The sequence below is a fragment of the Monomorium pharaonis genome, chromosome 2 (assembly GCF_013373865.1).
Source record: "Monomorium pharaonis isolate MP-MQ-018 chromosome 2, ASM1337386v2, whole genome shotgun sequence".
NCBI lineage: Eukaryota > Metazoa > Arthropoda > Insecta > Hymenoptera > Formicidae > Monomorium > Monomorium pharaonis.
Window position 1 is genome coordinate 14,227,877 of NC_050468.1, and position 26,749 is coordinate 14,254,625.

The 26,749-nt window shown below is 26.5% G+C and overlaps 2 protein-coding genes and 2 long non-coding RNA genes across 7 annotated transcripts in view; 3 read left to right on the top strand and 1 right to left on the bottom strand.

Annotated features, from left to right (window-relative positions):
• The window catches only part of LOC105835833, a 69,871-nt gene that overhangs the window by 32,271 nt on the left and 10,851 nt on the right, over positions 1-26,749 (top strand). The gene's annotated exons all lie outside the window — the stretch shown is intronic.
• Positions 1,641-3,217, top strand: LOC118644602. Its single transcript, XR_004962378.1, has 2 exons — positions 1,641-2,397; positions 2,525-3,217. It is a non-coding gene; the product is annotated as an uncharacterized LOC118644602 (long non-coding RNA).
• On the bottom strand, positions 4,531-20,205 carry LOC105828562 (zinc transporter 1). Of its 4 annotated transcripts, none has more exons than XM_028189762.2 (8): positions 20,093-20,205; positions 11,355-11,547; positions 10,153-10,260; positions 9,385-9,683; positions 7,942-8,186; positions 5,958-6,136; positions 5,682-5,768; positions 4,531-5,600 (listed from the first exon to the last, which is right to left on the bottom strand). In XM_028189762.2, the coding sequence occupies exons 1-8, from the start codon at positions 20,170-20,172 to the stop codon at positions 5,154-5,156; spliced, it is 1,638 nt and encodes a 545-aa protein (XP_028045563.1). In that variant the 5' UTR covers positions 20,173-20,205; the 3' UTR covers positions 4,531-5,153. The 4 variants fall into 4 exon arrangements, with proteins under 4 accessions (XP_028045563.1, XP_012522395.1, XP_012522396.1 ...); XM_012666941.3 differs by lacking the exon at positions 20,093-20,205 and adding an exon at positions 16,555-17,201; XM_012666942.3 differs by lacking the exon at positions 20,093-20,205 and adding an exon at positions 13,481-14,655.
• LOC118644603 lies at positions 11,557-20,672 on the top strand. Its single transcript, XR_004962379.1, has 2 exons — positions 11,557-11,742; positions 20,116-20,672. It is a non-coding gene; the product is annotated as an uncharacterized LOC118644603 (long non-coding RNA).

Here is a 26,749-nt window from a genome sequence, read left to right on the forward strand (position 1 = left end):
GTGGTATGAATCGTTTTTAAAATTTTTCAAGAGTGAACAGTTTGAATAAAATTAGAAATGAAATTTTATTTTCCATATCATAAATATTTTTAAGGTATAGATTATATATAATACTTATCAAAGTAATAAAAAAAAATTAATAAAACATAAAAATTAATGTTTATATATGTTTTCATTTTTTAATACGTACAATTTCAAAGTAGCTTATATTTTGATATGTCAAAATAATTAAGTAATAGGTTAATATATATAGAGTTTCTTTAATAAGAGTAAAGTTATTAAAATAATAACAATTTTTAATTAGTTGCTTAAATTCGATATATTTAATAACCAAGTAACTATGAGTTTTAAATATAATATTTAATACAAAAAACAATAGTTAACTCAATTTATGATATTATATACTATTTAAATATTACTTAGTCTTATCTTGTATATTGTTGACAATGTTATATATATGTATATTTATATTAATGTCAGTATTTATTTATTTATTAATCAATATTGATACTTATTCTTTTTATTTATTTTTTACATCCACAGTCTACAGTATCAATATACATATGATAAAAACAATATTACCAAATCAGTTTTAGCATTAATTTGTAGGTGGTCGAGATTTATGTTAACTCTCATTATAAGAAATATTTTTGGAAATTAATATTTTTACCATAGCTAAAAACATATTTTTTGCAATAAATTTTTTAAACATTTTAATATGAGGGGATATATATCTTAGTTAAATTGATAATATGTTTAATATTGTGGTATTATTAATCTAGTTTTATTTTAAATATATAGCTACATTGAAAGTAATGGCGCGCAATTCGAATAAACTAGAAAATGTATAAATTATATAAGAACCACTAAGATGCTGTTTATTCGTATACTTTTAAGATATTTACAATCGTATTTTAACTGAATCTAATATAATAAATTTATATAATTTGTTATTTTAGGCGCGAGATACTAAATGGAGATTTTTTATGAGTTTAGTGTTTTTTATAAATCATATTACTTTCTTATATTTAAAGCTGGTAAATGTTTATACTGTAATTCTTTGTGTTCGTAAAATTTTGCACGCTGTCCCTCTTGCATCTTAACTCCATGCTATCGGGATCTTCAAATTAGCATGAGCTAATTGTGAAAACTGGCGGTTATTAAATTAATTAGCAGAAAGAATTGACATAGTTAACACGCCTTTGTTTCTTCTCTCAGAGAATAATTTTTTTTGACATTCTGTGACTTTCTTAAATGTGTAACAAGAAACAATAATTTTATGACTTTATATACAATTGTTTTTTTACTTTTTTAAGGAAGCATAGAATTATTAATATTTGTCTATATTATTATATTATTTATTAAGTTATTAAGATAAAACTAAAAACAAATACAATTGAAAACATCACATTGTTAAAGATTGTTAGGCAAAATTGGAACTCTTTGGCACAAGAGTCAAATTGTCATTGCGGTTTATTTATATATTTATGGCGAAAGAAACAATGAAAAAAAAATTACCGTAAAATATATCTTTTATAATATATGTATATATGTATATTTATAAACTATTCCTAAAGTTTTATTTAAATTAAACAAATATTAGTATAAAGAAAGGAAAAAATCTAATTCAAGAGGAATAAATTTTTATATATTATATTTGTTTTTATTTTTGTTATTACAAAGAAATTGTATCATATAGTATATATAGAATCTTTCCTTGACATGAAAATGTAGAGAAAGATTCTTTCTATATATCACATTAGTATTGTTTAATCAAAATAATTAATTGTTAAACATGTTGAATGCTGAAATTGTAGTACCTATGCCAACAAACATCAGTCTTTTCTATTAAAAACGATTATAGTTCAAACTTACAGGATTTATAATGCTAGCGCGTTATAATATACTAATGAATAGATCTAAAAAACTAAGATATTGCATTCAGCAAATAAAATAATAAAATAGCTCAAATATATTATAAAAATTATTAAAATATTATAAATATTATTAAATAAGTATATAAAAATCATTAAAATAACTTAAAATAAATAATAAGTTGATAAAAGAAACAATAATAATTAATAACTACATGATGATTTAAGCTAAATCAAATAAATGTAATGATATTCGTATCTGACATGGCAATATTTATATAATAATTTTCTTTTTTAAAATTAAATTAGAACTTTATTATATGTATGTACAAATTTTATTAGTTCAGTAGAAGTAAAAGTTATTTATTATATTTAGTTACTTATTGTAAGACACTATTCCCATCTTTTCACATATTTCGCATTTTGACATATCAATTTTTAAAAATAGGCTTATCAATTATTTAAGTAACAATCTTAAATAATTTAAGATAGAGTGCTGTGGATCCTTACTATCGGCGGTAAGGTTTCCGATTATTTAAGTTTATCGCCTATATTTATAGAACGATAAACAGCAAGGAAACTGCTGTTTATCGTTCTATAAATGTAGGCGATAAATTTAAATAATCGGAAACCTTACTGCCGATAGTAAGTCAGTGACACGCTGTTATTATCATTATATTTTATTTTGTTCTTTTGTTTAAGAGATGTGTGTTTCTGTTGTAGTCAAATTGCTTACAAAATGTAGTATACATTTCTTTGATACTTTCATTGTATAGTAATTAGTATTTTAATCTAAAAAAAAAGTTAAATAAAGCAATACTTTATTTAATGATAGTGATATTTAAAGATTAATAAAACTTTTTCACATAAATAATATTTAAATTACTTTTTGAATAACGCTAATTTTACATTTGCAATATAGAAAAACATATCAAATTTTTTTCAATACTTGTGTTGTTATTGCTATTATTTCTTATCAAAAAATATGTACTATTGCTTATAAATATTAGCGTACTCGTCAATTTTACTTTATTAAATAAGTAATTTTAAATAATATAAAAATTTTTTAGGTGACTTATTGTTTTTATCGTTTCTTTCTTTTATGTAGATTTATTTTGAAGGAAAAGATTCGTAGATGTTAAGAATCATTTTTATAATACATTTAAAAAGGTATGGCTGAACAAATACTTATGGTGTCATTAGAAACTTATAAATATCTCTTATAATTTTTCAATGACATAAGCATCACGGCTAGTACCAGAAATTACTGGTTTGTTTAAATTAATAGAAATTTTAATATACAAATTTATCAAATGTGTTTTCCAAGAATTATATATAAAAAATAAAAATAATAATTAAAACAAATAAAATGCATTTATTTATAATATTAGTTACAAATAAAAACACAATAGTAAGAATAAAAAAATTTAATAAATATTTTCAAGATTTTTAAATATTTATTTAACATAAAAAATTATATTATAAAAGTGTGTATATCTGATGTATATATTTATAAATTGGCATAAACTTTACATTTGTTTGAGAATTTAATATGATAAATGGTTAGTTAAAACAAAGTACTTTAATATTTGCGATAGATTGTGATTCATAAGAATTTCATTTAACAATTGATTATTGATAGAAAATGAATTACTCATCTATTGACAAACATAACAAATATAATTATATTGGTCGATTGAACTATTCACATTTATTCGGGGAACATATTACCGCACTAAAGAGACTATAAAAGCTCGATTAATAAAGTCAATATTGCATTCCTTTAATAACTAGCATACGAATATCTACAAGACTATTACTGAATTATTTATTGCAATGAATTATGTTACACAGTAGAAAACATTTTGTATGTTGGTTCTTATTAAAATTTTTGTGTTGAATTTTAATCTATCCGAATTTAGCATAATATGATTATGATATTATTAATATATTACTTGAATCTGTTTTAAATTAATATTTAATATTTCTTAATGTTAAAATAGTGCAATTTATGGATAAAGTAATAAATGACATAAAAGAAAATACTTTAAAATATAAATTCTAATATAAGTGAATAAAATGTGTATCGACATATTATAATTAAATATTAATTTTCAAGAAACGTGTTTTTACAATTTCTTTCTAAATTATGTCAAAATTATGTTTATCTTTTTTGTGTTAATTTTTTATATAAGATTTATGTTATTTTTTTAACATATTCAAATTAATACAAAAATTTGAATAAACTGTTTAATAAGGCATACACACATGTACATGTGATATATGTTAAATTTAATACAAATTTTCTAACTGTATTATGTATAGGCACAGAAATACTTAATACTAACTTGCAGTCTTCTTGTTAAATATCTTTACATATATATCACGTTTCATACATAAAATATTGATAAAATATTGAAATATTATATAATTTTTTTAATGCTACATTTTTCTTTTTTAATCATAAAAATTTTCTATTGCAAAAAATAGAAACTTGAATTTTTGCACTTCTTTTAATCAGTTTTTAATCATAACCAATTTTAGTAATATTTTTGAAAATAAATTTTAGTTTATTTTTTTTATTTTTTTTAAAATAAAGTCATTATAATACTAGAAGAAAAAATACTTTTCTCTTCGAATATTTAATTACTAAAGTTTGTATCTATTTTCATTTAATTAATGTAGTCACTAGTTTATTATTAGTTTATATTTAAATGTAGTGTTTAGAAACATCAAATAAATAGCTTAGATAGTTTGAATCTTAAGATTAAACATGTCAAATAAGTAATTTCAATCTTTCATACTAAATTATGTTTAAATTGTTTGAATTCACTTTAGATTTGAAAGTTCAAAATTATTATAATTTAAACCTATATTTTTTAATGTACTATAATAGAAAAGATTTGTAAAAAATAGTTTTTTTGTTTCCAACGTATGCTATGTTTCCAAACTTTATTGTCCGAATTGTTCAAACTTCAAACATAACGAATTGACTTTATATCGATTACTATTTAAGTTTGAATTGTCCAAACTATCTAAAATATTCGAACTTATGCTTATTCCTTTCTTACTTCGGACTGTTCGAATAGATCAAACATACGTTCGAATTTATCTGAGTCCTAGTTAAAATTAGTATACATTTATTTGTAATTTTTTATATTAATTATGGGAGTAGCTTGAAAATTATCATCCATTGTGTGAATGTCACGTATAATTTCTTTCAGCAAGGCCTGTCAAGATTAAAAGAACTATTAAATGAAACTATTATCTATGAGTAAGTTAAGATATGTTGTGGTCCAAGTTGCTATCGGCAGTTGTACATGTTTGATCAGTATTATTCACAATATTTGTGGATATCCGATCGGTTAGACTTCTCGAAGAGGAACTAGCTTCGGGACTGACATTTACAGTACTTTGTATTTGTTTATCGTTTGAGCGACGTGTATCTTCATTTGTCGGATTGTGTGTAGATTTTTCAGCTTTTGTAGTATTTACAGTTTGCTCTAGAGTTTCCTCCTTGTAGACAGTAAACTTTTCTAAACTAATCGCACATGCGGTTGGTATTATCTCTTTTTTATCGTACTTCCTGCTGATGATGTGTTGTGTATCTTTTGCCGACTTGCATGTGTTCTCCAAGAAATTTTCTCGCGAACAACATTGGGAAGAACTGCAGTGTTCTCCATGACAACGAATCAAGCAATCAGTCTTCTCCGTATTTGACTTCATCTGTAAGATTATTATTCAATGAAGCGATTTCAAAGATAAAGTATAAGGTAATTTAAAATATATTAAGAAGGTATTACGTACTTTATGAAATTCCGGCTGTATAGTGACCTGCGTGATGCCCATTTCAACGAAAAAGGCAGTAACTTGATCTGTAATACTAGCATAAACCTAGAAAAGAAAAAAATGATATTGAATAAAAGGGAGATTGAAACCTTTCTTCAAGAACCTATTAGATGTACTATATAATTATAAAATATATAAATTTTATAACATAAAAATAAAAATAAAAATTTTGTAATAAATAAATAACAATATATAAATTGTTAAATACTAAAAGAAAAAGTAACTTTTATGTACCATTGGATTAAGAAAAACAATATGGACTGTACAAATAGCTTGATGTTTTGCTAACTGCCACACATGTAGATCATGTACATTTACAATACCCGGAAAAGCTTCCAGTAGTTCTCTTTTAAGACTATCAATATTGATGTGATTAGGGATTGTTTGCAGCAAAATTAAACCAGACTCTTTCACTATAAAAATAATAATAATAGTAAAGATAATTCAAAGTAATAAAAAAAGTCATAAAATAAAGCAAACATATAAATTATTTTTAAAAATTAAAATATTTATTCTATTAACGAAAACTTAGCATTATCAATGAGCGAATGGAATTACAAGTAAATTATTTAATGATTAATCTGGCATGTGTTTATTGAAATTGATGATACAGAATATTTTGATCGGATATTTTTTTTATTCTTTTCAAGTATAAAATCTACAAATCGCAAAGGTATAATCAATCCGCATGTCTTACAAATTTTCTAGATACTACTAAATAAATATAACAGTAATAATAAATGAATACTGATCAATAGGTAAATGCTAATGAATAAATTATATGCTACTTATAAAATAACTAATAACTGATATCAAAGTCTAAAAATATATAATACTCGTCAAGTATTGCCGAGAAACTGTGTTGAAAAGCACATCTATATTCCGCAATATTTGACAGGAACCACTGTAGTATCTATAGTAGTAAACTTCTAAGACATGTGCAGACTGACTATACCTTTGATTTGTAGATTCACTTAAGAAGGATTAGAAAATTTTTGATCAAAATGTTGTGTATCATCAATTTCAATAAACATGATTTACTTGTGATTCCTAAAATATTTGTTATCAAATTTTAATCATAGAATAAAAAATATGTAATAAATTAAAACTTTGAAAGTTATTATTAAATTTGCTAAAAAGATTATATTACATTTATATAATAAAAGATATCTATAAATTACCATTTTAAGTTATTAACTTTACAAATTACCTTGTGTGTATCTATATTTATTAGTACCTATATTATATGTATATTATTTGTGGTAGAGGAAAATTGTCAATATCGACATAAATCTTCCAAAGATACTACTTTTTTATTTCTTGGAAAACAAAAATATTGCATTTTATTTATACTGGTAAAAACGTAATCTAATTAGATAATTAAAGAAGTAAAAATCTATACTTTATACATTCATGCTTTCTTTTATTATAAAATCTATATCTTTTCAATTTCATCTTATAATTATGTTTCAAAAATATCGAAAATTTATTTGACGCACAGTTCCGATAAATTTGTAAAGGTATATAAAATCGCATAAGAAACATTAGCACAAAGATTCAAGTATAATCAAATAAAGTTTAATTGTCTTTATTAATTGTGTTTTTACTTGTGGGTCTATAATCTTTTATTATTATTGTTTAAAAATAATTATATTATTGATAATATTAAATTATTTTACACGTAATGTATTAAAACTATTTAACACTGTTTAATCGTATTTTTCTCTTTCTTATATTTTTATTAATAAAACAATCTAATCTAATTTTTATATATTGTCGCTACATGATGCATCTTGTTGAACAGCATAAAATATTTATATAAATCGACAAAAAACATTTTGCATTAAAGTTACAGACTACCATGAATTATTACATACAACTAAACAGATATACAATTTGTATAGGTGACTTATGTTAAAAGAAAAGAAAAGGAAATTGTTGCATTATTGCCTATTAACTTTGGTTATTTTTTAGACGCTTATTTTTACTTATCATATAAGAAATTTAATTATTATAAAACTGATATTCTAGAAACTGCTGTATTATTTTAATATGGAAAACATTTTCTTTGTATTTTATATGTAGTCAAAGTTTTATTTTTAATTTTTGTTTCAAAAAACTAAAAAAAGTGGTTTGTCGATATTAATGACCTTCCTCTACATTTTCTTCTTCTCTTTTATTATTATATATATTTATTTTTAATATAAAATATACTCACTGTATGGGTAGCAAAGAACGAATAATGAAATTGATGAAATAATGGCGAAGACCGGGTCGATATATTTGGCCACATCGGAATCGGTGAAATAAACTAAAATTGACACTAATATTACAAAAACGCATCCGAGAATATCTCGACACATTTCTCTTAAACCTTCGCTTTTTGGTATCGCCAACGGACTTCGCCTGGTCTGTGCTGATAATTGTTGTTCACCATCTTTTGTTTCTTGGGAACCCACATTTCTGGAATGTTAAGTATCGCGTTATAGTAAATATTTTTATGCATGAAACCGGCTTTTTAAAAGCTATTTAGCAAACTCCTTTATCGCTACACATGCAAGATAATTTATAATTTTTCCATGCAATTATCTTACAAATTGTTCTTCAATTAAAAAAAAAATGCGTTTCAAGTAACACTTACTCTGTTTCAAGAGAAACACATTTTATTACTAATGTACTGTGATAAACTACGGTTTTAAATGTCTTTGAAGTTTCAAAATAACTATTAATTTTTTTAACGAGACAATGAATTAAGATCTATTTTTAAATAATTCATGTAATTGTCTTTTTTTAAAATAAAATTGTATAATTTTTTTGCATAATATGATTTATTTCATTATTTTGCATAAAAGTAAGACACATTCTTTGATGAGTAATCTACGAGATATTTTATACTTAATTCTAAAATATGCTGGAATAAAGTATAAAATATCTTATAAACTGGTTTTTCGATCTCTATTTTAACCTGTAGAATAAAATATTTAAAACTTTAGATTTTTAAAGAAAAGTCGCTAATATCTCACAGATCTCTTAAACACTTCTTTTGTTTTTCAGAAAGTAAAGATTGCATTTTATTAAAAAAAAGAAAATCATTAATATTGGCATAGAGCAACATTTACTTATTTCACGGAAACTAAACATTGCAGTGTGTCAATATTGAAAACATAATTTGCTTAGATAATTAAAGAAATAAAAACTCATAGTTTATATATATTATATATAGTTTTTTTCACACAGTGTGTCTAAGAGTTTATGCATAACTCGAAATTGGTAAAAGTCGAAATTTTTATTGCTATTTTGATAGACAGTATTTCTCTCCTTTATGCTTTATATTGAAAGGCTTGATTGTCTTCGCAATTTTGTTAAAACGTTAAATCAGTTCGTATATATAAGAATAAGAGATCATGAGTGCTACGTAGGCATTTATGCATCACGTTTCGAAATTGCTTAAATCCGAAGAAGCAAAAGTGTCATTAACAAGCGTTGCTAAGTATAAGAGAAATCAAAATCTTTTAAAGTGCCAAGAAATGGGTGCATCGAGTCGAACGATTGATTTGTCAGAATACATTTGGAGCTGTTTTTAATAACAGAGATTCGGGACTCTGTACTTGTTTACTGACTCTATGAATTTCAAAAGGATGTTAAAAATATATAGAACTACCTGCATAATATTACGTCACCACTCTTCGTGACATGTAAGAAGATGCCTTGATTAAACGTGAATCCACCAATTAAGATGTAACAGAACACATTTAAAAGAATCCCAGAAACGCCGATGCACAGCACTGGCAACGGGTGATGCATTTCATCCAGGTGATCAATATGCACTAATGTTTGTAATGCTTCCATCAGCAAAGAAAAACAAAAAGAAGCGAGGAAAACGCAGCAGACGAGCATAGTAACGATGTCGATTCGGGCCCATCCAAATGTATTTTTCATTCTTCTGTCTGACCATGATTCCTGTCAAACGAGTTTATGTCGATCAGTTAACAGAATTAATAATGGGCTATTAATATCCTTTCATCATAGATCGAACAAAAATTTTTTTTAAGACTATAGCAGTCCCATTTATGTCTAAATTAATTTTGATTTCTGAGTCTTGCAAAAATTTTATCAAAAACAATGTATTTTTTTTTACGTCGTTTCTTTTTCTTTTAAAAAAATTATTAAAAATTTAATATAAAGTTTTATAAAAGAGACCGATTTTTGCAACTGGTTAATATATTGTAAATTTTAGTTGCATTTTTTAATTTAAAGGAAATATTTTACGTATCTAAAAAAAATATAAGAATATTTATTTCAATAAACAAAATATAATATCTTTCAATACGATTCTTCTATGATTTCAGTTTTATAAAAAAAACTCATTAAAATTAACAGTTTGAGAAAATACAATCTTTTTTTAAATTTTGAGTATTATAAAATGTACCTTTGTCTTCGTTGATAATGACGTGCCAGATCCTAGTTCTTCGCCGTTTATACAGATAGACGAGTTTCCCAGTGAACTGTTGCTACTGTATCTTTCTCGATAGCTATACTGTAAATATGTAATTACAAGTTTTCTATTTTAAAATTAAATAAGGTGTAAACATTCCGGTAATACGAAATCGATCTGAGGCTCTTTATTAATTTCTTGTAAAAGTTGCGCACATGTTGCATTTTACTAAGTTTTGGTGAATCGTGTTGTTATAAATCTGATCCACTTGTTGAATACATTCTATATACAAATACATTATATGTATATTCAAGCCAAATCTTAATGCAATCTTTTTAAGTTTTACTTCAATTTCTTCAATAATATATTAATACAAAAAATAAAATTCTCGCGCGAGGCTTATTTCGATTGTGCATGCTGAATCGCGGCGTAGCCACGAGGCTGTTTGCAAATAGATGTAATTAACAATACTTTGTATTTAACCTTTTCACTACAATAGAATAGGCCGTCACTGCGCTATCGGTGAACGAAAATAAAAAGCTTAAATTTGTTATTTTACCATACAACACAGAATTTGAAATATTATTTTAGCAAAGTTGTAACAACATTTCAAAAATATTAAAAAAAAAATTATCTGCTTTACCCGTGAGCAATACATATTATCGCCACTGTACACAGATACACGCGATAAAGTTTTACTTCTTCTCGTAATTGAAAAACTACACAAAATAGAACAAAATATGAAGTTATCCGCCTCATAAAGTTTTTCGTCCATTGATGAAAAACGATAGATGATATTGAAAATTTAAATATTCGAGTACGAGTTTTTAAATATATTTTTATAATTAAGTGTTATATATTTATTACCTTTTATTTATATTTATCAGTTGCATTTTAACCATTTGAGTAGAAGTTTACGAGATGCCACTATAACGGCGAAAGAATCATTGAAGATAATTAGTTTAAAATAAATACGCTCAAAGTTTAATTTGTTTATTCAGTGAAGAGTTAAATTTTTCTTTCTTTTATTATAATATTGCGTGATTGAAGTAAGTAACATCGCAAAAAGTACATTTGAAATCGTTACACGATAAATTTACTGGATCGAAAGATTAATATGATATCACACATATGGATTTTTATCACTTTGTGAGACTGATAAATGTGATTTTTAGAGGTAATAAGTATTTTCGTACCTTGATCGAAGCGATGCAGCCGACGAGTGCCACGATGTTGCAAAGCATATGATAAGCATTGAGGAGCAAAGTTAGCGAGTGCGTTACGTGACTGGCGATAATCTCGACCAAGAAGAAAGCCGAGGTGAAGAACAGCACCAGGTACAGTTGCACTGGCTGTAGCCTCCTGAACCACTCTTTTACTGCCATGACCCTGCCCGTAAAGTCACGTGAGCGTTACTCTCTATGATAATATCGCGGCTCATACATGGGGGATCATGTTATTCCACAGTCATACGATATTATCGTAACTAATCGCTTCGTACTATCTTCAATCGCATTCGATTTCATATAAACTACGATTTACGATAATTTATACAAGAGATACATGGAAAAATTTTACTGAAAGGTTTGTTCAAATTTTACTGAAAATTTTCTAAAATTGTTTCACGTTTTAGAAAGAACCCTCTTCAACAAAATGTCAACGAAATTTCAATAAATTTAATGATTTCCATCAAATTTAATTAAATTTAAAACAAAATTTTGTATTTTTAATAAAATATTTTATTGAAGTTAATTAATTTTATTAATAATGAATATGATGATGTTTAGTAAATAAAATTTTACTGTGTAATTGTTTTTATTTACTTTCACTTTGAAGCTCAATTTTCAACATTGGCTTTTGAGAAATTCTTTCAGGGAATTCTCTTGTTTCAAAAGGATTTTACTTTTTTTGAAAAATTTCGAAGCATCTTGATTTAGAAACAGAATGATATATAAATTCAGAAACACAATCACTTTTTCACTTGTGAGAAATTATTTTGTGTAAAACACAATTAATTTAGATTTTGATATGTGGAATATATCGGATTATTTATTTTGAGAAGCAACTTGTTGTGCGTTTATAAAGTCAATTATATACAAAAGAAAATTAAATTCAATTGAATAAGTGAATTGAAGTTGTTCAATTCAAACGTTTGCTTTCATCGGTTGAAGAAGTTATAGATAGTTATAATGCTTCTTTAATAATGACATGTAGATAAGAAGAAATGAGTTCAGTGAGGGGAGATTACTGTTTATACAAGATTTCTTCAGATGCGACGTATGAAATTAATAAACTTTTTAGGTATTATTTAAAGATAGAAAAATAAATGTATTGATATATCACATTTGATAAATGTAATCTTCAAATAATCAATTTCAATCAGCCACATCAAACAAAGACTTTTTTATAGATAAAATTTGCGTTTTTGCGCGCTTTATTTAATAAAAAAGTTATATATATATTTAGTTTGATTATATTGTATATAATTATATTTATATATACATGTATAATTTTAATATTTTTACATTATTTTTATATATATATAAATTAATTCTTTATTATATTATATTTTTTATTTTAGTCTCAAACAAGTGTTTTATCTTTAATTAATTATCTTTAAACTATTTATTGTATAAGTATGTTAATTTTTCTTTGGACGTACAATAACAGTATAAGAACAAAATTTTAGACTTTAATTAATATATTAAGAATTTATTTAAATAAAATAAAAAATATTTTTTATTTTATTACAAGCTTATTTTTTACAGACATATTTTGTTTTTGTTGGAAAGATGATAAACTAGTTAGAAATATGATAGATAGTCCCTCATTCTCGTGGAAAGAATGTTAAAACAATATAAAAAACTGAATAAGACTTAAAAATAAAAATGTTAAACTCTTATATCCCATTTTCTATTTGATTATTGGAACAAAATTATTTATAATGATAGAAGACAATTTGGCGCTATAAACCAGATTAAAAAATATATACACATATGTAATAATAACATAACGACAATTTAAAATCACCACTTGTTGAATGTATTCACATAAAAGCGCATTATCACTGAAAATATTTATTACATTTAATAGTGAGAATCTTTGAAACCGTAATAAGTAAATTTATAAAGTATTTTTATTTTAAACATGTTTAAAAAATTTCTTTTAGTTTTTAATAAAATCTTTATATATATATATATATATATATATATATATATAAATCATGTTTATATTTTTTTCTCTCATTTTCTTCTAAAAAATCTGCTAAAGCAGTTTGGTCATCGACATAGTCCCTGTACAGGAAAGAGTTATCTAAACGTACCCTTTATAATCCTTATGAACAAATCCGCCGCGAGGATTCAAGATCGTTTCTTGATAGAAAGTAAGAGTTCACTGCACTGCACGGTGACAAGGAGAACGAAACACTGTTTTTGAATGACCGATATCGTATTCTTCACCGATTAGGCAACGCTCTTTGAACATAATAAAAGATACTCGCCGGTAGATCGATAAAAACCGGACGCCCGACTGAACGAGACGGAGCTGCCATGCGGACAAAACGATATTGGAGCACGGAGCGGTTAAACGTTCGCGGTTGTGTAGCCGTTGAACCCGATGAGGCGGATCATCCTTCGTCCGTCGTCAGTTCGTACATTCGTCACAAGTCTCTCGTCTCATAGACCGAGGTCGACATATCTATACATGATGAATTGTTGGCGAAAATGATCTGCATAGTCGCGCGACTGCTATCACTCACTGTCACTACACCAGATAATCTGCATTTTATGACGTGCGCGCGCGACGGTCGATATCGATATTGATCTTGATCTTAGATCCAAAATCCATGTACCTGCGGGATAGCAGTCGCTTGACTGCACGATAATTTGTCGGGAGACACTTGAATCGAAGAATCGAAAGTTTTTTGTCGCCTCTAAAAAGTTCTCGCGGTGTCAGTTTCTATCTCGTCCGTGAGCACTACAAGAGGAGGGCTCTCGCCCACGCTGGACGTTAACATGATGAAGAAGACGACGCAAGATCGTTTCCATGCGGCGCCGACCTTCGACAAGACAATTTGTAGTTAACTGTGCGTGCATTTGTTTAATCCGTTACATTGTGGCACGCAACGAATTTCGCAAATCGAGAGCCTTCGATGGCAAGAGCCGCGGATCATCCGTGTGTACAAAGTCAAATGATCAATTTCGTTGTCAGTCAAATACAACTACGTTTAATTGCTGCAAATCAAGCTGGAAATGAGAGAAATGTGCTGATTCTTACGTCATAATCTCAATCAAAGTAGTTTATTTTAGTTTGTGTGGTGTGTGTGTGTGTGTGTGTGTGTGTGTAGTAAGTATATTTAAAAAACGGTCACCGACAGTGACATAGGCCTAAAAGTGGCACTCTCTTATTTCTCGAAAATTATACGTTGTACTGTATTAATACCGACAAAAATATGATCTGCTTAGATAATTAAAGAAATAATAATCCATAATTTACATATTCATAAGTTTTTTTTTTAATATAAAATGTTCTAAAAACAAATTCTTCAAAAGCGAGAAGAAAAGTTGCATGATTTTCTTCTGCAAGTTACATACTTTATGCAATGAACATTATTGATAATATTAGATCATTTTTTACATCTCCATAACTTACTAAAATTTTGTTTTTTTTTCTTTCATATTTTTTTCATAATGCGATTATAAAATATAAAATTGTTGTGAGGCATAAACCGGTACATTTTCTTTGTTACTGAAAACAGAGCATAAATGTGTGACCTGTTTTATTTTTATAATATAATTTTATTTTGAATTGTTTCTTTAATAAAATTGTTTATTTTCTTTTTATTTCTTAAATTGTTTTTATCTTTTAAATTCTTGTTTTTTTATTTTATAAACTTTATTGCTCAATACACAAAAATATATTTTACTACCTATTAATTATCTTAATTTATTTTATAGTAAATTCTTCCATTACACAAGCTGTTAGAATTCTACCATTTTTAATTACGTTGCATTAATCATTAAAACGTAGTGATTAGAAAATAAAACATTTAATAAAACATTAATTATTATAAAAAATGAAAGTAGTATATAAGACAGTATTGTAAAAACTGCTACATTTGATAGACGACACTTTTCAGTTTACATTTAGCTTTTTAAAGTTTTGTTTTTAGCTTTTGTTTAAAAAATATTATCTAAAAACAAAATGATATATATATGTACACATTTAGAATGTATATGTGTGTACGATACATTCTTTTCAAAACAGAAACAATATTAATAACATCATTTAAACATTGAAATGATGACAAATAACAGCTACCCTTAATTGATTTGGCTATTTTAATTTACAATATTTAGTCAGAAAATTTATAATATTGAAAAGTTTATATCTTTCTAAATATAGGAATACATTGTCTATAATATAACTGACATACAATCTTTGTATCTTTGTTAAAGTTGTAAAACATAGTTTTTTTTATTGTCCAGTTACTTTTTATTAAAAAATTTCTGTCAAAAATATTCTGACAAATGAAACAAGGAACATACTGGCGGTTCATTTCGAGGCTAATCTAAATTAAGCATGCAGGTTTCGCGAGCGTACATCGTCGCGATGACACAAGTGCACGCACATCGAAGAGTGCGATTCACAACGTGTCACACGTACATTGCGTCCGATATCTCTGTGTTAGATCTCAGGAGGGGACCGTCAAAGCGTTAGTTGCGAACATCCGGGCACCGTAATAGGCTTTGAACAACGAAATTCCCACTCCCACAATCGGTGTCATCTTGGTTGGACAACGCGAAATTTACATTGAAAACATAAAAGCGTGACAAAATCATTGAGAAACGATTACACGCTCACAGATAGTTATGTCTGATTAACCAATCGTTTCTACACGTTGGATATCTTTTCCTTTTCAGCCAGACGAACTAGAAGACTTGTCAAAAACATTGCTCTGATTATTGCTATCTTATCAGAAGATTTAATCGAATAATGTCTATAGAGTAATAATAATAATGATAATAATAGTAATAATAGAGTAGGTGCAATAGAGACCTTTTTCTAATGAAAAGTGTTCTTTAATTTACAATATCCATATACGTTTATACGCACACATACGCACGCAGTTCGTGCGTTCTCCTTGCGTAGAATTATTCGTTAAGAATAGACGTGACGTATAAATTCAGAATATTGTAAATTAAAGAACACTTTTCATTAGAAAAAGGTCTCTATTGCACCTACTCTATTATTACTATTATTATCATTATTATTATTACTCTATAGACATTATTCGATTAAGTCTTCTGATATTTTTCTCGATTTACTTTGTCAAACATTCACTCTCTTAAAGAGACATTATTTCATCACTATGATAATGGAAAAATTTGTACTGACCTCTGAACTCCGGTGGGTTGTTGAAGATATCTATAAGAATATCGACACTCTCTTGAGAAGAAGAACGCAATTATCGTCCTATCATCCTATATATACTGACATTCCGTGTTACATTTTACGAAGTTCGCGCCAGGGATCTCGGGGAAGAGCCGAATTTACACACCGCGCGCATATCGCGACGGTGGACTAACGTTTGTATCCGACCACGCGTGGATTATATCGGCTGCCCATTGTGATCGCTACAAAAGTAGGCAGTAGCCCGATAACCCACCGATTATCTGCTCGCGTATCGAATAATCAAATAAAAGACTCGTAATGACCGTCAGATAACCATGGATCCAGGGACGTTTAGGCTCGACTGTGCATTTTTGTTATCAAGGCTTTGATAAATGTCTGCAGTTATCATTGAAAAATTTCGAAGATTATTGCGTATCCTATGTCTGTCCTACAGAACTATAACTGCAAGTTGTCCTATATGTTTCCTTTATTAAAATGCATTGGTGAATGTATGTAAAGTGTACTGACAGGTTAATATAGATGCGTCACAAATTTATGTAGACGTTAGAAATAGAGATTTGCCGAGGAAAAAAAGGAAAAAAATATGTAGAACAATGAAACTCAATTCTGATTACATTGCACAAAATAAATAATTACATTCAAAGTTAAAATAAAAAAACATTGATTACAAAGTTAAGAGTTGTGATGTTTCAATTAATATAACGTAAACTTTCTTCAAAGATAAATTTAAAAATTAAAAATAATATATGATTCAAGATATTGCTACTTGCCAAGTATAAAATTATTTAAAGATCTAAGAGCTCTTCTTATTTCATTGTTACATTTCATTATATAGCTATTAAGCTATACTATAATCACGTAATTGGAGCTTGAATTATGAAATGATTAAACAATTCGAGAATGGTCCTTTAAAGTGCAGTGCAGAGCTGCGTTAACCTTGTCGACATCATTTGTGCGTGATTAGCTTCGTTTTAGTTTCGCCGCATGCACACAGTCATTCTCTTTATACAGTCATCGTAAAGTTATGACATAACTAATTTACCATAAAGCAAAGTGAAAGAAATATTGTAAGCATTAAAATCTCGCAATAAAAATTTTATGAGTGTGTTTATCTTATGAGATTTCTAATTGTAGAATGTTTCTGCCATGTTCAGTTTTTCTATCATTAATTAATTCTAAGAAAGTATACATATATATGTACATACATAATACTTTAAACTTTCTCAGATTTAAATTGTGAATTTATTTGAAATGATTACTTGAATATTATATTTGTATATTGTTTATGAAGAATAAGAATATATTTTTTATAAAAAGTATTCTAATTAATTATTAATTATTATAATTAAAATGTAATTTTGGGATGTAATTAATATACATTTATCAATAAAATTATCACATAGATTTTATATAAAAATTTTATGTAAATTTAAATAAGCAAAACTTAGTGAAAAATTATCGTATTTAAAAATTCTTTTTGCATTCTTAAGGATAAAGTCCGTAAAATTTTGTACTTTAAAAATCGTAACTATTTAAATTTATCGTTCCTTCTTCCGCCACCTTTTCAAAAGGACTCGAATTTCGATCAGAGCAACATTCCCATGGTGCGTATTGAGAATGCTAATACTATAACTAATTGTAAGAAAAAATATATAAGTAACTTTGACATTGTAACTTCACGACAATAAGTGCCAACCTTTCTTTGTAAGAAAAATTTATATTTTACAATGGCTTCTATGTCATTTACAAGAAGAAGCTCATTCGATCTTATAAAATGCGTTAAATTGTGTAGTTTTCTTTAATGTAATAACTTTAATGTAATACGCCATTTTTTTGAAAAGATGTAAGAAGGGAAGATAATAAATTCAAACAATAACGAGTGCTTTTTAGGGTACAGAATTTTCTTTTCAGAATACAAAAACTTTCAAAGACAGTAATTATTCTAAGTTACATTTATTTAAAGTAGGAAATTTTGATTAATTTAGCTATAATTTATTGATGAGTGTAGAAAGTTTAATAATTAAATTTTATGAGATTCTTGTTTTGTACTAAATCATCGAGAAATCTATCTCGACATCGTATATCGGAATAATGATTTTTCGAAACAACTGCGATATCTTAAGGTCCTTTTTTACTATATCTCATAGACTTGTTTTATCTGAGTGATATACTCAATAATCAATTGGCGTTTGTTACCAGTTCCAACGTCTTTAATACTACAATTTTATTAGCCATGAAAAACGGCGAAATGTGTATCCATCTGTTCACATTCATTCCTTAATAATAAGTAATTCGCCGTGCAAGCCAATTAAACAAAAAATTTTCATAGTCAAAGACAGATTTATGAAATCGATATTGATGTTCCAGAGAATGAAAATTTTCCCCAAGACTCATTTAAAAAGTTCAATTGACATTTAGATTGCATCTAACATTAAGAATTTGTGTGTAAAATCAAAATTTTTTATTTTTCAAGAAATCAAGATTATTTATTATTTTATTTTTATTATTAAATTTTGATTATTATGTCTATATTATTTTGATCTCCTTTTAATTTAGTTTTGTCTTGTAACTATTTTAGGAGTTCACTACTTTCTAGCAAATAATGTGTCAGGAGAAATGTTGTAATTTACACATTTGCTTTTTTTAATGCAAAATGTTTCACGGAGATATCCTACTGTAATATAGTAAATGAACGTTGAAAGTAAATACAGGAAGTAACAATTGCACAGAAAAAACTCGTGCGATAATTTACTTGGTTTACGCGTTTCTTCTAAATCTTTCTCCAGTTTTTTTCTTAATAATTTCTTTATAAAGCTTTGTGATTTGGAATTAGATAATTATATTATATATTACTAGTTATAAATATCAGAAACACATATTTTTAACATTTTTAATTTAAACTCGTATTTTTCGCAACACGACTTGTATTTGTGTCAATTAATCTTGAAGTAGTAAATCTGATTGCAATATGATACTATTTAAAGATTAGCACTCAAGTTTATTTAGAAAAGATATAGTAATAACGTAAAGCTGTGTAATATAATTCAGTAGAAGTTAATATAGTCTTATAATACTTATTATATTTATAATTTATCTCAACATTTATTTCATTAAAGTGTTTAACTTTTTGCAAAATATATGTTATGTATTTTTTTTATTTTTACGAATAAAGTATTATTTAAAATTATTTTAACGTAAAATTTGTAAAATTTTATTTTTTTATCAGAATCATATCAATTTCAAGATGTACTACCCTAACTCAATTAATAAAAATTGTTAATTGTCAGTGTTGTATTCGTTTCAAGTGATTAAATGTATCTAGGTATATAATTGAGACTCACAAACGTTTGCTCGAACTTGACCGCTCGTCCATGTTCGTTTAATTTGTTCACACTAGCGACATTCGTTCAATTACGATTGGTGCCTCGTAAAATCGGCAACAATCAATAAACGTAGCAAAAAGCAACGCTGATATACGCTATGATATACGATCGATATATAGTATTTGACAAAAGCTTACCTAACACAGCACTTCTTGTCCAGGTGAGACAAAACGGCGCTCATCTGAACGTGCGTCTCTTTGAGTGACGAAATCCTCATGTCTCCTTGTATCTTCGCGCGCCAATCTTGTTTTCCATCGATGATGTCTGCTTCTGCATCGTTATATACACCGCGTGGCGAAGATGTTACACGATATTATATATGCACACTATCCTCCTTTCCACGGCGATCACCGTTATTAGAACCGAGGAGAAATGAGAAGACGCTGGACTACATACGTAACGAAACGCCTGCAATTTGCAGTAGTGAGTCGCTTGTCTTCACCTACTTCGACGGCTCTGCTACAATACTATGCTGACGATGATTTACGTGGGGTCAAACAGCGAAAGTAGTTACGACTGGTTCTGCGTATCAAACTTTGACTTCGACTAATTAAAGCAGGACTTTTTTCATGGCGTGGAAGATTAGAAGATAAATTCCCAATATGCTATATATTACTAAAAAATAACTGATATATTAATTGAAAAAAAAGTTCAAAATCTATAATGTTGAAAGACTTGAATGTTTAAAACGTTTAAAGCGTATATAAAGGATAAAAATAAATTCACAAATTTCCGTGCTGACTTCTTATCGTCCATTTACTTTTAATACTTGAAAAAATAAATATAAAAGTATTTTTTGTACTTTTTTAGAGTAAGTAAAATATATTATTTACAATAAAAATAGTTTAAAGATTTTTAGTAAGAGTTTAATTAGTTAAGAATAAAATAGAAAATATTTATTATTATTATTGAATTAAGCATACAATATGAAGAAAGATCGCTTGGCAGGTAATTTTTTTCATATTGTTAAACAGTACCCCCTTATTTCTCAAAAACTAAACATTGCATTGCATTAATAATAATAAAAATATGCTTTACTTATATAATTAATGAAATAAAAATCTATGGTTCATGGCTTTTTTCTATATAAAATGTACTAAACATACAATCTAAACTACAAATCTAACCTGATTTAATTTTTTATATAGTCGTGCTATATGTTGCGTCTTGTAGAATCTTGATAAAAAATTTTTATATAAAAACATAGTTTATATTTGTTTATATTAATTTCTTTTTCTTTGTAAAATTATTGTTTAGTATAAAAAATTAATAGTTATATTAAAAAGACAACAACTATTTAAAAACTATTTAAATTTTTTGCACTGCTTTTTTACAAAAAGCTAGGTATAAAAAATAAAAAATAGTCCACGTATAATCATATATGTTCCATCAAAAAAACATATGATTATACATGGAAAATTTTTTTTCATTTTTCCAAACTTAACTTTTTGTAAAAGAAACATTACAAAAATTATCTTTTTAATTATAGTTTCTGTCTTTTCAGTATGACTATTTTTTATTTTATATTAAACATAATTTTTACAAAAAAAACTATATATAGTATAAATATATTTTATATGTTTAAATTTTATATTTTATATACATCTATAATATGTTTTTATATGAAAAATTTTTTAGTCAGGACCTATTCTAGACTTCTATAGCAATTCTACAGACATTCTATAGAACATGCAAGTCCTTAGAATGTCTTCTGGACGTTCTCTGAATATTATGCGCTATCCCAGTAATATTTGTAATGATCAATGTCAATAAAAAAGATTCTGTTACATTTAAATTTAAAACTAATAACTCAAACATTCTAACGCCTTGAAATTTTGGATGATTAAAACTGAAATGTTAATCTTCATATTGCTCAGTTATTACAACTGCTCATCAAAAGACATAATGCTATAAAAAAAATTAAATCATTAAAAAATGTTAATAGGAGCATTAAAAGCCGCCTTAACTGAAACATAGCATTTTTCTCCGCTTTAGTTGTATTTCCAACAATTGTATTTAAAAAATCAATCGCATACACTAGATAATAGACGAATTGCATATGTTAAGAGTAAAGCTATTAGCTTTACTTTTAGAAATCTCTTAAATGGAAATTTTATCAAATAAATTTGATTTTTTACAGATCAAATATGCATATTTGTTTGATCAGTGCATGGTATATATCTAAACACTTTCAAGAGTTATTCACAAGAAAGAAATATTTTAATTTCTTATATCTAATAATGTTCAGTTAGTTTATTTCATCTATTTGAATATAAAAAAATTAAATTATGTATATATGTATATATTACAAATTACATATATGTGCGTTATACGTACGTAGTATTTTTTAAACATGGCCTATATCTCACTTTATTTTTATCATTTATATTTTATATATTGTAATACTACTAATTTTTTTAAGTATAAAATAAATTGATAAAAACGCCATTAAAATCATGCTTATTTTTATTGTACTGTTATAATATATCATAGTACTTTATAATATTTTATAATACTTATTTTATCTTAGAGGTACATTTATAATTATTACATTACATATAATAATTATTGCACGCTTCTTGCACTATGATTGGCCACCAAATAATCAATCGGGGACAACGCACTACAAATTAAATTTACAAAATGCGTCTATCGTTTTTGTTTATTCTTTATCTCGCTCTATCGATACAACTGAAGAGAATTTTATGTAGGCCAATTCTCAAGAAGATATTTTTCTCATACATACTATCATTTCTATTATATGTCAAAAAGAATTAACAATTATTTTACACAAGAATTTTTTTATGTGAGAATTTTTTTTAAACGTATGTAAAATGAACAGTTTTAAAACATACAAATATTATTAATACATTTTGAATGTCTAATAATGTATGTTATTAAAACATTTATATTACGTCCATGGACAAAATAAAGATCAAAATCGGACGTCCAATGGATGTTGTGTGCTGTCTGAGACACACACACATATTTAAATTTATTTTTTTCTTGTTTTTTTTATATTTTTTTTATTTATTTTATTTCCTTTTTATATTATTCCTTGTTATTTTATTTTTTTTAAATGAAAACAAAACAAAATTATATAACTAAAGTTGCGTTTCTATATTAGACTAGAACAACACAGGCGCGCGCTACGCGCGCGCTATTTAATTTTTTACTATCTAAAAATAACAATTGCAATAATAATTATATAAATAAATAATTTTATACAAAAAGAAAAGAAAAAGAAACAAAGAGAGAGAGAGAGAGAGAGAGAGAGAGAGAGAGAGAGAGAGAGAGAGAAAGCATACTTACACACATTAATTTATTATCTAATCTTCTTTCTTTTTTAAAAATATTATACACATAGAAAAAGGAAAAAAGAAATACAATATACACAACATACATAAATCTTCTTTAAAGTCATATAATATTGACACTGAAATGTAACGAAATGTTGTCAGCTCTGACTCTTCTTCTTCTTCTTGTTTTTTTTTCTTTAATTAGTACTACAGATTGACGATATAGTTTGAAAAACAAAATAACAATTGTTAATAAATTATTAAATACTTTGACAATATATGTGTACCTTTCCATATAAAATGAGATCAACATCTTTTGCAAAAATCAATACAGAAAAGTAACTTTCGAAAATCTTTCGTTTGAGTAAAATACTTCACAGTGTACACACGCACGGACGCACGGACTTCCCTTCCCTCTCTCTCTCTCTCTCTCTCTCTCTCTCTCTCTCTCTCTCTCTCTCTCTTTCTCTTTGTTTCTTTTTCCTTTCTTTTTGTATAAAATTATTTATTTATATAATTATTAATCGAATATCAACAAATCTATTTATTTTAACGTAATTTTCATATAGTTCGGGACGCCTACAATATGTTTCTATAAAGTTCAAGTGATATAATTAATTAAAACATTTTTTAAACAATTATTTTGCCCAAAAAACTTGAATTTTTAAAACTATACGTCAAGTGCTAACCGAATATCGACAGATCTATTTATTTTAACGTAAATCTCATATAGTTCGGGACGCCTACAATATGTTTCTATAAAGTTTAGGTGATATAATTAATTAAAACATTTTTTAAACAATTATTTTGCCCGAAAAACTTAAATTTCTAAGGCTGGACGTAAAGTGCTAATCGAATATCGACAGATCTATTTATTTTAACGTAATTCTCATATAGTTCGGGACGCCTACAATATGTTTCTATACAGTTCAGGTGATATATTTAATTAGTACATTTTTTAAACAATTATTTTGCCCGAAAAACTTGAATTTCTAAGGCTGGACGTAAAGTGCTAATCGAATTTCGACAGATCTATTTAATTTAACGTAATTCTCATATAATTCGGGACGCGTACAATATGTTTCTATAAAGTTTAGGTGATATAATTAATTAAAACATTTTTTAAACAATTATTTTGCCCGAAAAACTTAAATTTCTAAGGCTGGACGTAAAGTGCTAATCGAATATCGACAGATCTATTTATTTTAACGTAATTCTCATATAGTTCGGGACGCGTACAATATATTTCTATAAAGTTTAGGTGATATAATTAATTAAAACATTTTTTAAACAATTATTTTGCCCGAAAAACTTGAATTTTTAAGGCTACACGTCAAGTGCTAATCGAATATCAACAGATCTATTTATTTTAACGTAATTCTCATATAGTTCGGGACGCCTACAATATGTTTCTATAAAGTTCAGGTGATATAATTAATTAGTACATTTTTTAAACAATTATTTTGCCCGAAAAACTTGAATTTCTAAGGCTGGACGTAAAGTGCTAATCGAATATCGACAGATCTATTTATTTTAACGTAATTCTCATATAGTTCAAGACGCCTACAATATGTTTCTATAAAGTTCAGGTGATATAATTAATTAGTACATTTTTTAAACAATTATTTTGCCCCAAATACTTGAATTTTTAAGGCTACACGTCAAGTGCTAATCGAATATCGACAGATCTATTTATTTAAACGTAATTCTCATATAGTTCGGGATGCGTACAATATGTTTCTATAAAGTTTAGGTAATATAATTAATTAAAACATTTTTTAAACAATTATTTTGCCCCAAATACTTGAATTTTTAAGGCTACACGTCAAGTGCTAATCGAATATCGACAGATCTATTTATTTAAACGTAATTCTCATATAGTTCGGGACGCGTACAATATGTTTCAATAAAGTTTAGGTGATATAATTAATTAAAACATTTTTTAAACAATTATTTTGCCCGAAAAACTTGAATTTTTAAAACTACACGTCAAGTGCTAATCGAATATCGACAGATCTATTTATTTTAACGTAATTCTCATATAGTTCGGGACGCGTACAATATGTTTCTATAAAGTTTAGATGATATAATTAATTAAAACATTTTTTAAACAATTATTTTGCCCCAAATACTTGAATTTTTAAGGCTACACGTCAAGTGCTAATCGAATATCGACAGATCTATTTATTTAAACGTAATTCTCATATAGTTCGGGATGCGTACAATATGTTTCTATAAAGTTTAGGTGATATAATTAATTAAAACATTTTTTAAACAATTATTTTGCCCCAAATACTTGAATTTTTAAGGCTACACGTCAGTGCTAATCGAATATCGACAGATCTATTTATTTAAACGTAATTCTCATATAGTTCGGGACGCGTACAATATGTTTCTATAAAGTTTAGGTGATATAATTAATTAAAACATTTTTTAAACAATTATTTTGCCCAAAAAACTTGAATTTTTAAGGCTACACGTCAAGTGCTAATCGAATATCGACAGATCTATTTATTTTAACGTAATTCTCATATAGTTCGGGACGCGTACAATATGTTTCTATAAAGTTTAGGTGATATAATTAATTAAAACATTTTTTAAACAATTATTTTGCCCGAAAAATTTGAATTTTTAAGGCTACACGTCAAGTGCTAATCGAATATCAACAGATCTATTTATTTTAACGGAATTCTCATATAGTTTGGGACGCGTACAAACTGTTTCTATAAAGTTTAGGTGATATAATTAATTAAAACCTTTTTTAAACAATTATTTTGCCCGAAAAACTTGAATTTCTAAGGCTGGACGTAAAGTGCTAATCGAATATCGACAGATCTATTTATTTTAACGTAATTCTCATATAGTTCAAGACGCCTACAATATGTTTCTATAAAGTTCAGGTGATATAATTAATTAGTACATTTTTTAAACAATTATTTTCCCCCAAATACTTGAATTTTTAAGGCTACACGTCAAGTGCTAATCGAATATCGACAGATCTATTTATTTAAACGTAATTCTCATATAGTTCGGGATGCGTACAATATGTTTCTATAAAGTTTAGGTGATATAATTAATTAAAACATTTTTTAAACAATTATTTTGCCCCAAATACTTGAATTTTTAAAACTACACGTCAAGTGCTAATCGAATATCGACAGATCTATTTATTTTAACGTAATTCTCATATAGTTCGGGACGCGAACAATATGTTTCTATAAAGTTTAGATGATATAATTAATTAAAACATTTTTTAAACAATTATTTTGCCCAAAAAGCTTGAATTTTTAAAGCTACACGTCAAGTGCTAATCGAATATCGACAGATCTATTTATTTTAACGGAATTCTCATATAGTTCGGGACGCGTACAATATGTTTCTATAAAGTTTAGGTGATATAATTAATTAAAACCTTTTTTAAACAATTATTTTCCCCCAAATACTTGAATTTTTAAGGCTACACGTCAAGTGCTAATCGAATATCGACAGATCTAT

Bases quoted from the DNA above. Each gene is read 5' to 3' on its own strand.
- LOC105828562 (XM_028189762.2), bottom strand. From the start codon at position 20,172: ATGAGGATTTCGTCACTCAAAGAGACGCACGTTCAGATGAGCGCCGTT. The intron at 10,261-11,354 runs GTACGAAAATAC...ACATATTTACAG, and splicing joins GCTGCATCGCTTCGATCAAG to TATAGCTATCGAGAAAGATA. The intron at 6,137-7,941 runs GTGAGTATATTT...TTATTTTTATAG, and splicing joins CGTTCTTTGCTACCCATACA to TGAAAGAGTCTGGTTTAATT.